Raw genomic sequence first — 20740 nt, 5'->3', positions numbered from 1 at the left:
GAGGGAGATCATTCCAAACAGAGGCAACAGCAAAAGCAAAAACATGGTCAGAACTGCAAATTCCTTCACCTTTTCTTTTTCTCTTGAAGGGGGTGGGCACTCAAGTGAGAACTTGGGACGCCCCAGAGGCCTTTGGCTCGTCCGAAATTTACTCGCTTCTCTCCTTGGCCATTCCTCCTTTTCGCTCCATTTTGATTTCCTGCACCCCACTTTCCTGGTCCCCTCGGTGCCTCCCCAGGATGAATGAAACGGAGGAGTTACCAGCCGGAAACTAGTAGAGGGAGCTGGGGGAAGAGGTGCGTGTGTGCAGGGAATGAGAGACCCAGAGAGGGACGCGCACGGTAAGAAAGTTGACCCCAACGTCACACGCACAGGAGGTCACCGTCTTTTCACACTTGACTCGCCCACTCTGTCCTCCCTGCCGGATTCTGAAGGGCGCACCGCCTCCCACCTTCCGAGGACGCCAACCACTGCGCCTGCGCTGACTCTCCTCCTCCCCCCCCACCCCGCCTCCTACCGAGCGCGAGAGGGGCGGGGCCTGAGTCTGGGAGGCGCGGAGGTAGGCTGGGGACTGGGCCGCTGTTCACCAATAGAAAAGAGGAACCGAGAGCCACGTGCCCAAAAGATACCCAATCACATTTCCTACTCCATAATCCTCCGTCCCTGGGGTGTGGCCAACGGATTGACAGGATTGGGCGCGCACGGTCACGTGACCCGAAAAGGTAAATACGGCAACGCGGTTTTTCCTCGCCTGCGGAAAATCGTTGCGCGACGCTCTACCTTCGTTGAACAATTATTTAATGAGCGTGTGTGATGTGCTAAGCACTGTGAAGATGCTGTGGCTTCTGGGATGTACGTAATCCAGACATTGTGTTACTCTCGGTCCAGCTACTGTACAAGTGTTTCCCGTATTCCGTTTCCTGTAGTGAGCATCCCGCAGATGCTCTTTAAAGATCGTTAAAGGAATTAGTTCTCTCTTCCCCAACACTTGGGATGATAAAAAGAGGTAGGTTTTTACGTCAGAGAATATTTTTAGAGCCCAGTTGGAGTACTTGGGTGACTCTCTATTTGTTGTTTATCAACCGAAAAAAATAGGAATAAGCAACAGTTCCCTAAAATCTTATTTTTCAGGACTTCCCTGGTGGCGCAGTGGTTAAGACTCTGAGGGCTCCCAATGCAAGGGGCCCGGGTTTAATCCCTGGCCCAGTACTAGATCCCACATGCATGCCGCAGCTAAGAGCTTGCATGCCACAACTAAGACCCAACGCAACCAAAAAAAAAGAAAAAGAAACTTATTTTTCTTCCATCTAAACAGGGGCGTGCAGTTGCCTTTCATAGAAGAAAGACGTTTGTAACCTTTACAGTTCTTTGAAGGCTGAGGCCAGGTCTGACTTAATTGTGTATCCCTTGCAGTCATACTGTAGCACAGTATGTATAGAGAGCCATTCTACCTAGGTTTGATGAATTTGCATTTGACAATAGTCCCGTTCTTGCCTGCAAAAAGGTCCTGAGAGCTAATGACCAACACTTCATTCAGCAATTATTTATTGACTGCCGCATGTATCAAGGACAGTACCAGGCAGATAGGGATACAAAAGTGATGAAGACACCTCATTCTGCCTTCAGCAAATTCATGGTGTGATGGCACTTTTCCTCTAAATTATCCAGGTTTGGGTTCCAATATCAACTATCCCATCTATGAGAGGGTGGCCTTTGACAAATCACTTGCCTTTTTGAGCCAGTTTGCTCATCTGTAAAATGGGGAGGTATATACTATAGAGCTGTTGTGAGGATGATGAGGTAATTGTGCAAAATGTTTGGCACAGTCTGGAGCATAGAGCATAGCATATGTTATGTAGCATATGCCAGTTTGACAGCAAGAAAAAAAAAAGTTTCAGAGAAGACTAAACTGAAGGCAGCTACTAACAATAAATCATTGTCTTCAGGCCAGTCCCAAATACATTGTGTCCTCAGCATTTTGTACTGTGTCTGGCCCAGAGAGAGTATTCAATAAATATTCATTGAATGGATGAATGAAATGAAGGAGAAACTGGGCCAAAAGACAAATCTGCACACACTCCCTTGCTGCCCACCATACACCCAGCAGCCTCCAGTGGTTTAAAACTGCTCAGTGATGGCTTCTCATAGTCCACATCATCCTTTCTCATCTCTTTGCTTTTCCAATTCAGTTCCCTCTGTGCCCCTCCCCACTCTTTCTGGTGAATTTCAGTGCCAGTGCAGTCATAAACCTTTGTAGAGAAACTTGGCTGAGTGACTTAGTGGTTAAGAACTCAGGCATTGCCAAGCAGACAGATCTGGTCAAATCCTGACTCTGCCATTTGTGTGATCTCAGGCAAGTGACTTCTCTGAGTTTCTAGTTCCTCATCCATAAAATGGGGGCAGTAACATCGATCTCACAGAGCTGGTTTGAATGCTTACTGAGATGAGACACGGAAAGCCCTTAGCACAGTGATATGTGGTAGGTGCTCAAGATGTAGAAGCTGTTATTGTTAATTATATTTCATGACTACAGTGTAAAAATCAGCTTGTAGAGTGCGGTGAAGGCTTTGAAGGGTTTAGAAAGGAGTTATAGGAAAAAATGTTTAACGCAGTTGGAAATGGAGGCAGAGAAATAAGGGGGTGATATTTGGCTCAAACTGAGGAGCCCACCACTTCAGGCAGGGCAGGGTCATGGTTAAGAGCGTGTGTTCTGTTGGACTTGCTGGGTTCAGATCCCTTCTTTGCTACTTACTAGATGAATCTTGGTGGGCAAGTAACCTGGCCTATTGAAGTTCAGCTTAGAAAAATAGGATTTGCTAATAGTGTCTAAATCTTACAGGGCTGGACTTCCCTGGTGGCGCAGTGGTTAAGAATCCACCTGCCAAGACAGGGGACACGGGTTCGAGCCCTGGTCCGGGAAGATCCCATATGCCTTGGAGCAACTAAGCCCATGTACCACAACTACTGAGTCTGCACCCTAGAGCCTGCGAGCCACAATTACTGAGCCCACGTGCCACAACTACTGAAGCCCGCATGCCTAGAGCCCATGCTCCGCAACAAGAGAAGCCACCGCAATGAGAGGCCCGCGCACCGCAACGTTGAGTAGTAGCCCCTGCTCACTGCAACTAGAGAATGTCCGTGCGCAGCAATGAAGACCCAACACAGCCAAAAATAAACAAATAAATAATCTTATAGGGCTGTCCAGGAAATTTAGACACACAGTTCTGGCACAGAGTAAATTATCAGTGGTTGTTAATCATTATTAAAGTCTCATGGTACTTCCTAGAAATATCCCTCTAATTCAACTTCCAAGGCTAGAAGGAATGATGCTCACAAAGGACCAGGAAGTGATTTAGTCGTGTTCAGTAGATAGAGAATAAAAGAATCTCCAAATGGGAGGACTTTCAACAAGGTACTTTATTGGAGGGCATGGTGTAAGGTGAAAGCCATGGGGCAGGTAGGGAATCACAATTTCCTGGGACGATACTCAGCCCTTACAGTACTTCTTGGTGTCCAGGTTCTTGTGCTTCTTGTTGTACGGGACCTTTGAGAAGCAGATGGCAGCAGTGCGGTCACAGTTGCAGATGAAGGCCTCACAGGCATTGTTTTTGCCTGGAAAAGGGCAAGAACAGAGGACTGAGCCAAGGCAGTTCATGCTTTGTACAATCCAGGGGCAAGAAGAATTAACTGAAATGATCTGGTGGCCATTCCATTGGTGCAAATTTAGGGTTGACAGATAAAGCAAATAAAAATACTGGAATTTCAGATCAACAATGAATGTAATATTTGGGACACAGACTAAAAAAATCATTTCTTGTCTATCTGAAAATCAAATTTAACTGGGCAGCCTGTTTTATCTGGTGATTCTAGGTGTGATAGCTGCTTTTTGGAAAGTTCTGTCTATTTCACACCTCTAAATGTACTCACTGCTTTTAAAACCCATATAACCACAGAACTCTGATAACATAGGCAAGCAATTGCAAACCATATGGAAAATACTATGACATATACTCAAGGCAGCAAAGTATTGTACATTTCAACTTGGTGAAGTTTCATAAGCCAATTTCTCTAAAGTGCATATTTTAAAAATTACAGAATGTCCTTAAAATACAATATTATATAGACATTTAAAATAATTATGTCTGTATGTGGAAATGTTTCCATGATATTTTATTAAAGGGAAAGAATACATAGTATATGCCAAAAAAATTTGAAGGGCAATACATCTAACTGGTTATCTTGGGTATTAGGATTATAGGTGCCTTCTTCTTTCCATGACATACATTACTGTAGAATTTGAAATTACATTACTTTGACCTTGTTTACTTTTGTAACCAAAAGAAACAACAAAAATAACATTTAAAATACATTTCATGGAAATAAAAACCAAAATAAACAAATGGGACCTAATGAAACTTAAAAGCTTTTGCACAGCAAAGGAAACCATAAACAAGACAAAAAGACAACGCTCAGAATGGGAGAAAATATTTGCAAATGAAGCAACTGACAAAGGATTAATCTCCAAAATATACAAGCAGCACATGCAGCTCAATATCAAAAAAATAAACAACCCAATCCAAAAACGGGCAGAAGACCTAAATAGACATTTCTCCACAGAAGATATACAGATTGCCAACAAACACATGAAAGGATGCTCAACATCACCAATCATTAGAGAAATGCAAATCAAAACTACAATGAGGTATCACCTCACACCAATCAGAATGCCCATCATCAAAAAATCTACAAAGAATAAATGCTGGAGAGGGTGTGGAGAAAGGGGGACACTCTTGCACTGTTGGTGGGAATGTAAATTGATACAGCTACTATGGAGAACAGTATGGAGGTTCCTTAAAAAACTAAAAATAGAACTACCATGTGACCCAGAAATCCCATTACTGGGGATATACCCTGAGAAAACCATAATTCAAAAAGAGACATGTACCACAATGTTCATTGCAGCACTATTTACAATAGCCAGGACATGGAAGCAACCTAAGTGTCCACCGACAGATGAATGGATAAAGAAGATGTGGCACATACATACAATGGAATATTAGCCATAAAAAGAAATGAAATTGAGTTATTTGTAGTGAGGTGGATGGACCTAGAGTCTGCCATACAGAGTGAAGTCGCTCAGAAAGAGAAAAACAAATACCATATGCTAACACATATATATAGAATCTTAAAAAAGAAAAAAAAAGGGTCCTGAAGAACCTAGGGGCAGGACAGGAATAAAGACGCAGATGTAGAGAATGGACTTGAGGACACGGGGAGGGGGAAGGGTAAGCTGGGACGAAGTGAGAGAGTGGCATGGACATATATACACTACCAAATGTAAAACAGAGAGCTAGTGGGAAGCAGCTGCAAAGCACAGGGAGATCAACTCAGTGCTCTGTGACCACCTAGAGGGGTTGGGATAGGGAGGGTAGGAGGGAGATGCAAGAGGGAGGGGATATGGGGATATATGTATACATATAGCTGATTCACTTTGTTATACAGCAGAAACTAACACAACATTGTAAAGCAATTATACCCCAATAAAGATGTTAAAAAAATGCAAAAAAATATAATAAATTTCAGCTTTATTATCCATAATTTAATTATGTGTATCTGCTTACCTTCAATAATCTTATTAAGGTTTTGTTTCTCTCTGCTCCTTTCTCTTAAAAATCATGAATGTTTTCCTCACCCACTCCATTAAAGCATAAATTAGTGCTTAACGAGATTATGAAGTGTGCATAATGAAATAATTATTTAGTGAGTTATTGTTTTTTTCTTTTAATTTTTTTATTGAAGTATAGTTGATTTACAATGTTGTGTTAGCTTCAGGTGTACAGCAAAAGTGATTCAGTTATACATGTATATATTCTTTTTCAGATTATTTTCCGTTATAGGTTATTACAAGATATTGAATATAGTTCCCTGTGCTGTACAGTAGGTCCTTGTTGTCTATTTTATATATAATAGTGTGTATGTAGCAAGTTATTGTTAATCATGTGAATAAACATCTGCTGCAGGCTTCTTGACCTGCTTTTGGGGGGAGAAGGCAGTTGCAGTTAAAAATAATTATTTGCAAAAATATTTGCAAAATAATGTGTGTGTATATTTCTCCTGGGGAGAGTGTCTATAGCTTTTATCAACTTCGTAAAGGAGTCCAGAATCCATAGAAAGAAACTCTTGCTGATCAAGTTGCTGTGCAAAAATATGATTTCCCATATATTTGGCTTTCTGAAGTGGAGCACAACCTAAATCTCTGTTACCAGGAGACTGTGTAAGCAAATTAAGCTACTTTATGTAGTGATGAAAGAAGTAACAACGAAGACTATGAAACAGTATGGAAACATGGTCATAACATGGTGATAAGGGGGGCTTCCCTGGTGGCGCAGTGGTCGAGAGTCCGCGTGCCGATGCAGGGGACACGGGTTTGTGCCCCGGTCCGGGAAGATCCCACATGCCACGGAGCGGCTGGGCCTGTGAGCCATGGCCGCTGGGCCTGCGCGTCCGGAGCCTGTGCTCCGCAACGGGAGAGGCCACAACAGGGAGAGGTCCGCATACCGCCAAAAAAAATAAACAACAACATGGTGATAAGGGAGAAAACGCAGAATGAAAGATTGTATCTAGACTGTGCATTCATCAAACATTTACATCCAGCAGGATGCCAAACTCTGCTCTAGATTCTGGGGATACAGCAATGAAGAAAACAGACAACCATCCCTGTCCCTGTGAATCCTACTTTCTATTGGAGAGATAGCAAATGAAGAAATAACATAAATGTATCAGCCATTCAGAAATTCTGTGGAGAAAATAAAGCAGAGAGAAAAACGATAATGCTGGAGAGATGGAGGGAATGTGTTTGCAATTTAAAAGAACACGTTGAGGGAATTCTCTGGCTGTCCAGTGGTTAGAACCCCGAGCTTCCATTGCAGGGGGCCTGGGTTCGAACCCTGGTCGGGCGTGGCGCCCGGCCAAAAAACAAAAAATAAATAAAAGAACATGTTGAGGGAAGACCTCACTGAGAAAACAACATCTGAAGAAAGATCTAGAAAGAGGGAGTGACTCAATCAGATATCTGGTGGGGAGTGTTTCATGCAGAAGAAGTAAAGGACTTGTGATGGGCACATGCCTAGCCAAGTTAAAATGACATAAGCCTTATTCCAAAGATAAGGGTGAAAAGGAACACAGAGGCATGAAACCATTTATTTCTTAGGATGATGAGATGCCAGGTAATTTTTTTCTTGGCCCTTGGGGAGTTGGATTATGGTTATTCCAGTGTTGTTGGTACGTTTTTTAAAAGGTGGGATGTATCTGTGAGTGCAAAATGAAGGGCAATGAAAATTCAGAATGCTGGTCTCACACGACGATACCCTACACCTCTCTGAATTGTCTGCTTTTCAGAACCGCCTTCATGAAGTGATACATTTCACCATGAGCGCTGCATAACTTAGTGGTTAAGACCAGAGCCTTTAAAATCAGAAGCAACTGAGTTCAAATGCTGGCCCTACCTCTCATAAGTTGTGTGATTTGGGGCAAGTGACTATTTTTGAGCCTCAGCTTCCTAAACTGTAAAATGGGCTTAATAAAACCTATCTCATATACACACCTTGCCTAGTACCTGGCATGTGATGAAAACCTGATATGTGCTAATTCTTAGCTCTTTTTATGAAACAATGAAGCAGTATGGCATGGCAGTTAAAAGCAGAGGTTTTGGAGGCATATAGACCTATGTGCAAAAACCAAACACCGGGGCTCCCCTGATGGTGCAGTGGTTAAGAATCTGCCTGCCAATGCAGGGGACACGGGTTCGAGCCCTGGTCCAGGAAGATCCCACATGCTGCAGAGCAACTAAGCCCATGCGCCACAACTACTGAGCCTGCTCTCTAGAGCCCGGGAGCCACAATTACTGAGCCTATGTGCCACAACTACTGAGCCCGCGCGGTACAACTACTGAAGCCTGCGTGCCTAGAGCCTGTGCTCTGCAACAAGAGAAGCCACTGCAATGAGAAGCCCATGCACCACAACGAAGAGTAGCGCCCACTTGCCGCAACTAGAGAAAGCCTGTGCACAGCAACGAAGACCCAATGCAGCCAAAGATAAATAAATAAATTTTAAAAAATTATGTAAAAAACAAAACAAAACACCACCATTTATGGGCTGTGTGCCTTTGGGCAATTAGCTCAGCCTTCTGAGCCTCAGTTTCCTCATCTGCAAAATGGGGATAATATATAGTACCTATCCCATAGGGTTGTTTCGAGGATTAAAGGAGACACTGCCCGGCACCAAGAAAATGATCAATCAGTGGTGACTATCATTACAATTATTTCTCCCCATGTCTACTGAGGGCCTTTGAGCCAAGAAGGGGGTAAACCTACTGTTGCAGGTGATCTCAGTGTTAGAACACGAGTATGAGTAGCTTTCAGTGTAGGGATTGTCCAAGAGGAATGTACAGCTGTCTAGTTTCTTGGCTTCTCTGTAGCAGTTGTCGTGTGTCTGGCAGCACCTGGAGAAGGGAGAGACAGAGCTGAGGCAGGAGCAGGGGTAGGGCAGCAGGTCTACCTGAACGTGCCCCCTCGGGAACAGGTGGGGATGTTTTAGCTGACCTGCTTTGGTCCTTGAAAAATTAAGTCATTTTCTCAAGTTTACTGAAGGCGATTTTAAAATGGTTTCAGGAATACAGTACAAGCCTATATTCTGAAGATGCAGTGAGGGTTTCACCACTTCAGAAGATTGAACCCTTGCAGTGATGTTTTGTGTTGCAAAGTCCTGCCACTAGAGGGCAGCAGCACCCACTACTTTACATTCCCGACTTTCCGCTTTCCATCCCCGACAGAGGAGAGCATTGGATTCAGGCTTGTTTATATGAGGTGAACGTGTGTTATCTTCAGCAAATAGGCAAATCTCCTTTCTGTGCCTCGTGAGATCTTTGGCTTGTGCCCTCCCCCCATCCCAGGGATACTCTCCCGGCAGATCAACTCACGTGTCCAGTTCATCCACAGGGGTCCCTGATCCACCCAGGCCACAATAGCAGCCGTAGTCGTTGAAATCCAGCAAGGGGTCACTGCCGGGGATCGTGCACTTGATCATGCCGCGGAACTGCCATAACGCCCGGGGGCTGATGGCGCTCTGGGCAGCGCCCACTGCAGGAAGACACAGTCAGAGTTCGAATACGTCCTGGTTGGCTGCCGGCGCCCCAGGGACCCCACTGCCTGCTTGCTCTCTCAGACCCCGCGCCGTCCCCGTGACCCCGGCCAGCTGCCTACCCTGAAAAGAGCTGGATACAGGAACCTGGTAAAGTGAATAGGAATTTTCTTAACAGCTCACAAAACATAAAACTCACCATTTTAACCAAAGTATACAATTCAGTGGTTTTTAATATTCACAGAGTTGTGCAACCATCCCTACTAATTCCAGAACATTTTCATCACCCCCAAAAGAATACCCAGTACCCATTAACAATCGCTCCCCTTTCCCCCCTCCCTTCTGGCAACCACTAATCTGCTTTCAGTTTCTATGGATTTCCCTATGCTGAACGCTTTGTATAAATGGAATCATACAATATATGGCCTTTTGTGACTGGCTTCTTTCACTTCACATAACGATTTGAGGTTCATCCTTGTTATAACATGTATCAGTACTTCATTCCATTTTATGGCTGAATAATGTTCCACTGTATAGATAGACCACTTTTTTTTAGCTATTCATCACTTGATGGACATTTGGGTTGTTTCTACTTTTTGGCTATTATGTTTATTTATTTTTGGCCACACCACGCAGCTTTTGGGATCTTAGCTCCCCAACCAGGGACTGAACCCGTGCCCCCAGCATTGCAAGCACGGAGTCTTAACCACTGGACCGCCAGAGAGGTCCTTGGCTATTATGAATAATGCTGCTATGAACATTTGTGTACTAGTTTTGGTGTGAACATATGATAGTTTAAAACTATCCCTGTTATTTATCCAGCAAATATTTATTGAGCACCTACTATGAGCTAGTCACTGTCCTGGGAGCTGGAGATACATCATCGAGCAAATTAAAAAATCTATAACCTCATTGAGTTTATGTCCTAGTTGGGGAGAAAAACAATAAGCAATAAAAGTAATAAATAAGGAAATCAGATATTATTTTAGAAGGTGGAAAAATTGGTGTAGGGCAGGGGAATCTAAACGGAGGGTTGGGTGGGGGAATGACAGGGTTGGGGGGGCAGGAATGTAAAGAACAGTGAGAGGCCTGTGTGGCCTCTGTTCTCAACAGGAAACAGGACAACCTCTTTTCTGCCCCGGGACCCACGCACCTCCTCTTCCCTCTGCCCGGCACACTGGTCAGCTCACTTTCCAAAAGGCTGGAACATCTTGGTTTAAACGCTACCTCTTCAAAGAGGCGCTTTGACCACCCAAGCTCAGTGGCTCCTCTGCTACCACTTTTCTTCATGTTCTTTATAGTACCTCGAACAATCTGTATCCCTCTATCTAATGCCTCCCTCTCATAGGACCATAAACTCCTCAAGGACAGACCTCATGGATTTTATTCCCCAGGGCCTGACACAAAGGAAGCACTCAATAAATATATGAAGAGTTACATGAATGAAATCATCAATATGTGATTTTTTTTAAAGTAATTATTTATTTACTTATTTATTTGGCTTAGTTGTTCCGCAGCATGTGGGATTTTCCCGGACCAGAGCTCAAACCCATGTCTCCTGCATTGGCAGGCAGATTCTTAACCACTGCACCACCAGAGAAGTCCCAATATGTGAATTTTTTAAAGTGCCTGGCACATAGTACATACTCAATAATTATCTATTAAGTAAGTTTTCAAAGTCAGCCTCTAACTGAGTGTTTGCCCAAATCAAGCACAAGGCTTGGAACAGCCAACTTGGAAGCAGGATCTCTTTACCTCCTGTGTAGAGCCCTGCCTGTGAAATTTGGTGCCCTAAAGAGAAGATGGCGCTAAATGATTTGGGGATACTGTCCAATCGGCCATCAGTGTCATCTCTTTGCCCCATACCAGGCCCTTCCTGTGCTTGATCTGCTGTGGACACTGTAGCCGCGCCATGTGCTTAAGCTCCAGGGTGAAGGAAGGGCAGCAGCTTGTCGTTCTCCCCCAAGAGCAGCCTCCACGGTGGCAGCCCACAGAGGCTGTGTCCAGGAGCAGAGCCTGGAGCCTGCTCAGACGGGAGTGGCCTGGCTACCTTGGCCCATCTCCAGACACCCCCTTCTACTTCCCTCCACTTTCTTTCTCTCTGATCCAGCCAGCTCTGCTCTTTGCAGAGGCTAGACCCGCACAAAGCTACTGCTCCTGTGTGTGTGCGGGCGTGCGTGCTCCTCGGACGGGGAGCGTGGCTCGTTCATCTCTGAGTCCCCAGTCTCAACCCTGAGCCTGATGCCTTAGAGGCTGTAATACCATAGATGTTGAGTGAATGAATGAACAATGGCTGAATGGGGTGGGATTTGAATTCTAGGGAATTCTGATTCTATTAGTTCATTCAATAAATAGTGCAAACAGCACTATTCCTGCTCCCATGGAGCCCATGCTTAGGTGTGGGTGTGGGATAAAGAAAGAAATGAATCAACAACAGACACACTGCAGGCAAAGACAGGTGCTGAGAAGACCTAATACTGAGGCCATATGGTAGGGGGAAAGGAGAGGGGGCTCTCTTAGCTTGGATGGAAGGGGTAAGCCTTTCTGAGATGGGTCATCTGAGTTCAGACCTGAAGGTTGAAAGGGTACCAGCTGCGGGGGGGATTTGAGGGGACCCCAGTATGGGACCTCTTAAGCCCCACGCTGAGCCCCACCTGAAAAAGACTCCAGGTCTGGTCAGCCTTGTGACCTGTGGCCCCCATTGCAGAGGAGACAGATCTCAGCTCAGGAAGGGGTGGAGCTGGGGGGACTCGCCTACCTGTGAGCAGAGCAGCCAACACGAGGAGTTTCATCCTGTTGTCAGTTGGTGCACAAGAGACTGATGTCATTATGGCCTCCCTTCTTATAGCTGCCCCACCGCCCCAAGATAAGACTGCAGTGTTTGCTTTGCTCCCTGTTGACTCTGGGTTGGCCTTGAGTCTGTCTGTTCCAGAAATAATCCTGAACAACAAGCAAGCCCTGGCAGCTGGGGGGCATTGGAAGTAGTGTACATATTTGTCATTAGTGCTTTTGAACGAAAGGGATTATTTCTGGAGGTGCACATCTTGGAATCTTGACCCTCACACCCACCCCTTTGCACTCAGCCCAGCTTCATCATTTGTGTGTGTGTGTGTATATGGGTGTGTGTGTGTGTGTGTGTGTGGCAAAGCTGTCAACCCCATTGAACAACTGGGAGAAGGGGGATGGGAAGGAAGTGACAGTTGCCTCCATGTCCTCTCACATGCTTGAATCTGGGCTGTGGGTCTCGTTGAATGGTTCCCATCAATTATGCACTTTGCTGATGAGGAAACAGGTTCGGAAAGGTGAAGCAACTTGCCTCAGGTCACACAGCTAGCAAATGGCAAAGCAGGGGCTCAAACTTAGGTATGTCTGACTCTAAGGCACACACTTAATTTTTTCCCCACTACATCAATACCACTCCCCTCTCCCCATTCCCCACAGTGGCCTTGCAAGAAAACCCTGGGCTTTGGAATTCTAAAGGCTTGGATCTGACTTGTAGAATAAAAAGGGTTTTAGAATTGTCATATCAAAGGTCTAAATAACATTTTTAGATGAAATTCACATTGTAAGACTTTATTATTATTTATTTATATAGTTATTTATTATAATCTCAACCATTTTATTTTAAAATTTTATTTATTTATTTGGCCGCACGGCACGTGGGATCTTAGTTCTCCGACCAGGAATCGAACCCGTGTCCTCTGCAGTGGGAGCGCAGAGGGAGTCATAACCACAGGACTGCCAGGGAAGTCCTCCATTTTATTTTTAAAGTGAACAATTCAGTGGCATGTAGTACATTCACAGAGTTGTGCAATGACCATCTCTACCTAACTCTAGTAGATTTTCATTCTCCCCAAAGGAAACCCTGTCCTCATTAGCAGTCACCTTCCCCCAGCCCTCAGCAACCACTAATCTGCTTTCTGTCTCTATAGATTTACCTATTCTGGATATTTCACATAATATACAATATTTTATAATTGGTTTACTTGGTGCTCTCCGCTTTGGTTCTTATGTGATCTCTGCAACAACGCTGTGAGTTACGGAGACCCTATTGTTTTATTTTCATTTGTTTGTCTATTCATTTACTTATCTTTCTTGAGCAGAGAATTCCCTCATGCTCTCCTGCCACCTGCCCCCACCCTGCCACAGCCTCACCTATAGTTTCACCTGTTATTAATATCTTACATTAGTATGGTACTTTGTTATGATTATGTTATCAGAACCAATATTGATATATTATCATTATCAAAAATAATGATAATAAACTGAGGTCCATAGCTCATTCAGATTTCCTTAGTTTTTTTTAATATGAATTTATTTTATTTATTTTTACTTTTGGCTGTGTTGGGTCTTCGTTGCTGCGTGCGGACTTTCTCTAGTTGCGGTGTGCGGGCTCCTCATTGCGGTGGCTTCTCTTGTTGCGGAGCACAGGCTCTAGGCGCGCAGGCTTCGATAGATGTGGCACGCAGGCTCAGTTGTTGAGGCTTGCAGGCTCTAGAGAGCAGGCTCAGTAGTTGTGGCGCACGGGCGTAGTTGCTCCATGGCAATGTGGGATCTTCCCAGACCAGGGCTTGAACCCCTGTCCCCTGCATTGGCAGGCAGATTCTTAACCACTGCACCACGAGGGAAGCCCAATTTCCTTAGTTTTTACCACATGTTCTGTTATGTTCCAGGATCCAATCCAAGATAGCACATTATATTAAGTTGTCTCTTTAGGCCCCTCTGGGTCATGGCAATTTCTCAGACTGCCTGCTGTTGAGGACCTGGGGAGTTTGGAGGGCTACTGGTCAGGTGTATCATAGGATGCCCCTCTATTGGAACTTGTCTGATGTTTTTCTCATGATAAGACTGGGGATTGGTTAATGGGTTTGGGGAAGGAAGATCACAGAGGTAAAGTGTCATTTTCATCCAATGGCTGTGTTAGGTTTGATCATCTCTTGTCTTGGGATGCATCTTGGGCACTTTCCAGATGAGGACACTTTCCAGATGAGAACTGCTAGATGAGGTTCAGCCTGGGGTGGAGCTGGAAATGGCCATGCCAAGACTTGAACGCACACCTGCCTCTTCCCACTGAGCCACCTCCCTTCGCCTTGGGTGAGGTTATGTTAGGTTATGTCGTGTGTGAGTCAGAGCAGAACCGGTAATTCTGACCCTGTGACCTCTGCTTACGCACGCACCCCACGATTCCAGCTCTCTGTACTTTTCCCTTGAGCATGCACTGGAGCCAAGAAAGAAGAAATCCATCTGGAAGGGCTTCCCTGTTTCATCCCAAATCCAGGAGCCCCAGGAAACGTCCTTCAGCTAATGCGGTAACACTGAAACAACGTTTAGTAAGCAGATGGGGGAAACTAAGGCCCAGAAAGGGGAAGTGATTTATTTGCTTGGGCCTGACTCAGACCCTATTTGACCCAGGGTTCATGCTACCCGTCTCTTCATACTTGCCTGTAGACATTCTACAACTGTCCAATATGGTAGCCATTAGCCACAAGTAGCTATTTAAATTCATTACTATCAAATAATATTGAAAATCAGTTTCTTGGTCCCACCAGCCACATTTCCAGTGTTCAATAGCTACATGTAGCCAGGGGCTGTTGTTTTGGACAGTGCAAATATAGAATGTCTCCGTCATCACAGAAGGTTCTATTGGACAACGCTGCTCAGGAGAGCATAGCACCTGTCCCAGTGCCGGCCCAGAGGTGTGGGGAGGAGGCCTGTGAGAGCTTCTGGAGAAAGAACAGGGTTAGCTTGGGACCCAACATCAGTCTGACAAATGGTTCTGCCTCTTCAGCCCCCAGAATGAGTGAAGGCTGCCCAAGGAAAGGGGAAGCATGGCCAGCAAAATGCTAAGTTCCCCTTATGTGGGGTTCTTTGGGGTGAGAACAAAACAGAGGAACAGGCACTGCTCCTGTTGGGGGTGGTCTGAGGAAGGAGGAGTAGCTGGTGCTACAAAGTCCTCTAAGGCTAATAGTATTAACTACCATTTACTGACCGCTAACTAGTCCAGGTCGCATGCTAAGAACCTGGCATAGACCTCTGAGGTAGGTCCAATGACAAACTCCAGTTTACAGAGATGATGGAGGCTCAGAGAGGTTAAGCGACTGCCCCAATATCACACAGCAGGACCAAGATGTGAGTTGGATCTGCTGCTTATGATACCTCAATATCACCCCATGACAGGGAATTGTAGTAGCAGGTGGGAGTGTCAAAGGCCCCTGGAGCAGAAGGAGGTTTAGTCCTGCCTGCTTCCCTCCTTCTCTCCCCCTCCCCCAGCCAGCTAGAGGCCTTCCACAAGGGCAGGCTAGACAAATTCCCATGTGTGACTTATGCCCGGGCTTAGGCAAAGCACCTGGTGGGAGAGGGGTCAGGCCACTACTGGAACCCTCTCCCCCTGGAAAGAGATGTGCTAAATGTTACAATCCAAACCTCTGCAGGAGACACAGAGGTGGCAGAGGAATGGACCTGGCAGGTCACTGAGTAGCCCACCAGGCCGCTATACTCTGTACCGTGACCCACTGCTGCCCCATGCACAGGTGTGTACGGTACATCTTCTCCCAACCTGGGAAAAACACACTCTCCAGTGGAAAGAAGCTAAGTATAGCTTCTTGACTCCTTCAGGTGACAACGTACCCACACCCCAGCAAGGTCACACCTGCTCAGCCCCTGGGACACGGCTCCTGCTTCCCCAAAGCAGCTACCAGCTACCATTTGCTGAGTGCGTCTATGTGCTCGGCCCTGTGCTAAGAGTGTCATGTTGTTTTTCAGCCAAACAACCATCTTCTGGCATAGTTATTGTTGTCATCATCTTCCCCTTTTTACAGATGATGAAACAGTTTCAGAGAGCTTAAGTAACTTACTCAAAGTCACACAGCTGGAAAGTGGTGGAGATAGGATTTGAACCGACATGTTCCTGACTCTTAGTCCGGCACTGAGCCCAGTATGTGGCTGTTGGGAGGTTCCCAGAAGGCTTTAGGTAACACTGGTCTGGGTTCAATTTGGCTGGAGTCATCCTAAGGGGCTTATTCTCATCCCTCCTCTTATCACACCATCTCTGTCTCCAGTTGCATCTGAGCTCAGCTGAGAATATTTCTCAAACTGAGCACAACCACTGAGGAAACTGACCTTCTTCAGAGTCCAGGTCTTCAGAAACCCAGGAACTCTCCCCAATACTCCCTCTCCTCACCCCTTTCCCCATCCAGTCCCACCCCAAGTCCAGCTCTCAAGCCACACCCTTCTTCCAACTTCCAACACTCTGGTCCTTGCCCCAGCATCTCTTGCCCAGATGGTTGCAGCAGTCTCCTTAGTGTCTCTGTGCTCCCCTCCACAATCTCAAATCTGTTCCCTATTGTATAGGCTAATGACCTTTTCAAATGCAAACCTGATTACATCATGTCATCACTCTCCCACCCTGTTGGCTAAAACCCTTCACACCTTCCCAGCTGCTCTTATATAAGAAACAAAAGCAGCCTAGAGGCCCAGTCTGCTCTGCCCCTACCTACCTCCTGGCCTGTAGTGGGGTGGGATACCCTCTTCTCTAGACGCAATGGACCTTCTCTCAGCTCCTTGATTGACGTTCTCATGCTTCCTCCCATTTCAAGTCTTTTGCCCCTGCTGGTCTCTCCTCCTGGTATGCTCCTCCACCCCCTCCCGCCCCCAGCCTTGCCTAGTTAATTCTTACTCTTCTTTCAGATCTCAGCAGAACTTGACGCCCTGCTACAAACCCAAATGAAGTCATTGCCTTCAGGTGACTAATCGTTCTGTTTTTCTTCCAGGGACGGAAGGGTTCTTGGGATACAGCGCTTCCTGTTTTCAAATCAGAAAAGTCCCCAGCAAAGTAGGACAAGTTGGTCACCCTCTCAGTGCCTAAGAGTGACTTGTGCACAGTAGACACTAAGGGAACCACAATGTGTGAACCGCAGCTGACAGTCCCACTCGGGAGGGGGCGGCCATTGCTGAGCCCCAATTATGCATTTCCAGGCACCTGGGGCAGCCTGGGATTAATAGCAGCTACCGTTTACCAACCAGTTACTTTGTGCCTTGCCTGGTGTTGGATCCTGTCAGCCCTCCCCGTTTAATTAACAACCACCCGAGATACTCTTATGGTTCTCTTTTTAAATTTTTTGAGGTGAAATCCCCATAACATAAAAATAACCATTTAAAAGTGAGCAATTGGGACCTCCCTGGTGGTGCAGTGGTTAAGAATCCACCTGCCAACGCAGGGGACACAGGTTCAAGCCCTACTCCAGGAAGCTACCACATGCCACGGAGTAACTAAGCCGGTGCGCCACAACTACTGAGCCTGCGCTCTAGAGCCCGCGAGCCACACCTGTTGAAGCCCGCGTGCCTAGAGTCCCGTGCTCTGTAACAAGAGAAGCCACCGCAATGAGAAGCCCGCACACCGCAACGAAGAGTAGCCCCTGCTTGCCGCAACTAGAGAAAGCCCACGTGTAGCAACGAAGAGCCAACCCAGCCAAAAATAAATTAATTAATGGGCTTCCCTGGTGGCGCAGTGCTTGAGGGTCTGCCTGCCGATGCGGGGGACACAGGTTCGTGCCCCGGTCCGGGAAGATCCCACATGCCGCGGAGCGGCTGGACGCGTGAGCCATGAGCCTGTGCTCCGCGGCGGGAGAGGCCACAACAGTGAGAAGCCCGTGTACCGCAAAAAAAATAAGTAAAATAAATTATTTAATAATTTTTTTAAAAATGAGCCATTCAGTGGCTTTTAGCACATCCACAATGTCGTGCCACCACCGCCTCTAGTTCCAAAATATTTCCATCACACCAGAGGAAATCCCTTAACCATTAAGCATTTACTCCCCATTGCCTCCCTCCAGCCCCAACAAATCTGTTTTCTAACTCTGTGGCTCCTGGATATTTCATATAAATGGAATCTTATAATACGTGGCCTTCTATGTCTGGCTTATCATTCCCTTTAATAGATGAGGAAATTGAGGCTCAGAGAGGCAGAGGAAGCTCAGAGAAGAAGGGGAGGAGCCAGGTGTTGGAAACCCCACATCTAACCATTTGGCGATACCCACCTCCACCTGAGCTGCTTTTCCCACCTTACCCTCTTAGGATTCTCTGAGTTAAAGGCAAACCAGAGGAAGGGGTCCGATGCTAAGCTTAAAAAAAAAAAGTGGTAAAATGTACATAACAAAATGTACCACTTTTTTACAGCCCCTCACCAATTTGCTACTTTTCAGTGTACAATCAGTGGCATTAATTATATTCACAATGTTGTGCACTACCTATTTATAAAACATTTTCATTATCCCAAACAGAAACTCTGTAACCACTAAGGAATAACTCCCTACTCCCATTCTGTCTCTATGAATTTGCCAGTTCTAGGTACCTCAAATGTGTGGAATCATACAGTATTTGTCCTTTTGTGTCTGGTTTCTTTCATTTAGCATAATTCTTCAAGGTTCATCCATGTTGTAGCATGTATCAGTACTTCATTCCTTTTTATGGCTGAATAATATTCCACTGTATGGAAAGACCATGTTTATCCATTTCATCTGTTGATGGATACTTGGATCGTTTTCCACCTTTTGGCTATTGTGAATAACGCTGCTGTGAACATTGGTGTACAAGTATCTGAGTCCCTGCTTTCAATTCCTTTGGGTTTATACCCAGGAGTGGAATTGTTGGATCGTAATTCAATGTTTAGCTTTTTGAAGAACCACCAAACTATCTTCCATAGTAGCTGTGCCATTTTACATTCCTACTAGCAAGGCACAGGGGTTCCAATTTCTCCACATCCTCACCAACATTTGTTATTTTCTGTTTTTTTGATGATGGCCATCCTAATGGGTGTGAAGTGGTATCTCATCATCGACACTAAGCTTTTGAGGCTGATGAAGGAGTTGGAGATGGGAGCTGGGTTGAGTGGAAGGTGGAGATTATTCCAGGAGGAAAATAGGAGAAGTTAAGGGAAAAAGAGTATCGATGGGGTACCTAGACCTGAACGCACAGAGAGATGCAAGACACTCACAAGCTCAGGCCCGTTTTCAAATAATTTATTAGGAATTTAAAACTGAAAATAAAACCTGGAAAAAGAAGTTACAGATGTGGAGAGAAGAGACACCGGAGGGTGGTAACTTGCTGGCTTCGAAACACCGTGTAACATCTTTTTAAAAAATTTCCCAAACAAATCAGAAAACGGAATTCCAGGGCCCTGAGCCCATGGATGGGCCCAGTGGGGTGGGGGAATCACAGGAAGGGGAGGAGAGGGAAGCTAAGTCTCTTATGACTCAGCTCAAACGTGTAGAAAATTAAAAATAAAAACCAATAAAATGCAGCTTCTCTTTTATTAGGAAACATTTAAAAAAACAACGAAAAAAAAAAAACAAAAAAACACAAACAGCCGCGCATCTCGGTAACAAAGATTATTGCTTTGTGTTCTCAGGGCTAATAGGTTAAGCACCTCACACAGACAATTAACTCTCCAAAGGGGGTTTTCACAGGCAGGGACTATAATGGGGAAGGGAGCTTAGGACCCCAGCCTCAGACCTGGGGGAGAGGACACAGAGAGGGGGGACGACGGCGGGGGGCCTCAGCCCTGCCATGCCAGCCTGGTCACTCGCTGTTCATGAAGAGTCACGACCTGAGCCTCTTTTTCCTTTGAAGGGGGCTCGGGGGGCTTGGGGCAGCCAAGGGGCTCTGGCCACGGGACCATCCTGGTGGGGAACTTCAGTGAGAGAATTTGGGGGTTCCCTGAGAAGCCCTTTGCTTTCCCCTGGGGTCCGCCCCTTCCCAAAGTGCCCCCCCGCCCGATGCCCACTTACGGAGGGGCTCAGGGCAGAAACCATGAAGGCCCGACTAGGTAGGGGGCAGGGGGAGACCTTTGGAGAGTTAATTCCTTTCCAGCAGTGGCTCCAGGTGAGCCCTTCTCTTCCCTCGTTCCCACACTGGGTTTTCGGGGTGAGCGGGCCCAAGGCCTTGACCCCTAGGGCCTGAGAGAGCGGGCCTGACTCGGCCACAGTTGAGGCCTGCAAGCTTACAGTAACGGTGTCTGAGGAAGGTAGAGAAACACGGTGGAGGGGAGACCTTTGCCAGGTGGGGCGAGGCGATGCCCTCACCCCCAAGGGGTCTTAGAGAGGGGTGTGGGCTTCACCTCACAGTATTTACATATGATACAGGACGGGATGGTTCCAGGGGCTCGGCCTGGCCTACGCAGCCCTGTCCTCCTCTCCAGGGCTGGAGGGAGCTGGCCAGGGGCCCGCACCCACATAGACATTTTGTTCTCAGCTGGTGGGGGGGGCACCTGGCCCCTTGCCCCCTGCGGCCTGGGGCTTCACATTCACAACCTAAAAAACGGTTTCTTTAAAAAAAAAAAAAAAAAAAGGAAAGAAAAGGAGGGAAAATCGGAATAAAAAACCAGGGTTGTGGCTGTGGCCTGTAACAGGCCCCCTCCGCCCTCACTCTAGCTATGCACAAATACAAAAGCCTTCTCGGGAGTCCTAGGGGGGCGCGGCAAGGAGAGCGGGGTGCAGACCCGACAGGGGAGGGGAGAACCAGGGGCGGTGGGGGGCAACTGGCTAATCCAAAATAAATAAAAGCGGCAGGGCAGGAGAGGCTGGGGAAGAGGGGGAGGTTAGTAGGG

At 46.3% G+C, this 20740-nt stretch overlaps 1 protein-coding gene across 1 annotated transcript; it reads right to left on the bottom strand.

Moving 5' to 3' along the window:
• Nucleotides 1-3487: 3487 nt before the first annotated feature.
• Nucleotides 3488-11966, bottom strand: PLA2G1B (phospholipase A2 group IB). The gene is made up of 4 exons (XM_060121631.1): nt 11897-11966; nt 8978-9137; nt 8373-8500; nt 3488-3612 (listed from the first exon to the last, which is right to left on the bottom strand). The coding sequence occupies exons 1-4, from the start codon at nt 11964-11966 to the stop codon at nt 3488-3490; spliced, it is 483 nt and encodes a 160-aa protein (XP_059977614.1).
• Between the last annotated feature and the right edge of the window lie 8774 nt (nt 11967-20740).

This window comes from Lagenorhynchus albirostris, chromosome 14 (genome assembly GCF_949774975.1).
Source record: "Lagenorhynchus albirostris chromosome 14, mLagAlb1.1, whole genome shotgun sequence".
Classification (NCBI taxonomy): Eukaryota; Metazoa; Chordata; class Mammalia; order Artiodactyla; family Delphinidae; genus Lagenorhynchus; species Lagenorhynchus albirostris.
Note: the sequence above shows the minus strand (reverse complement) of the source record. Positions and strands in the feature narration are given on the sequence as shown.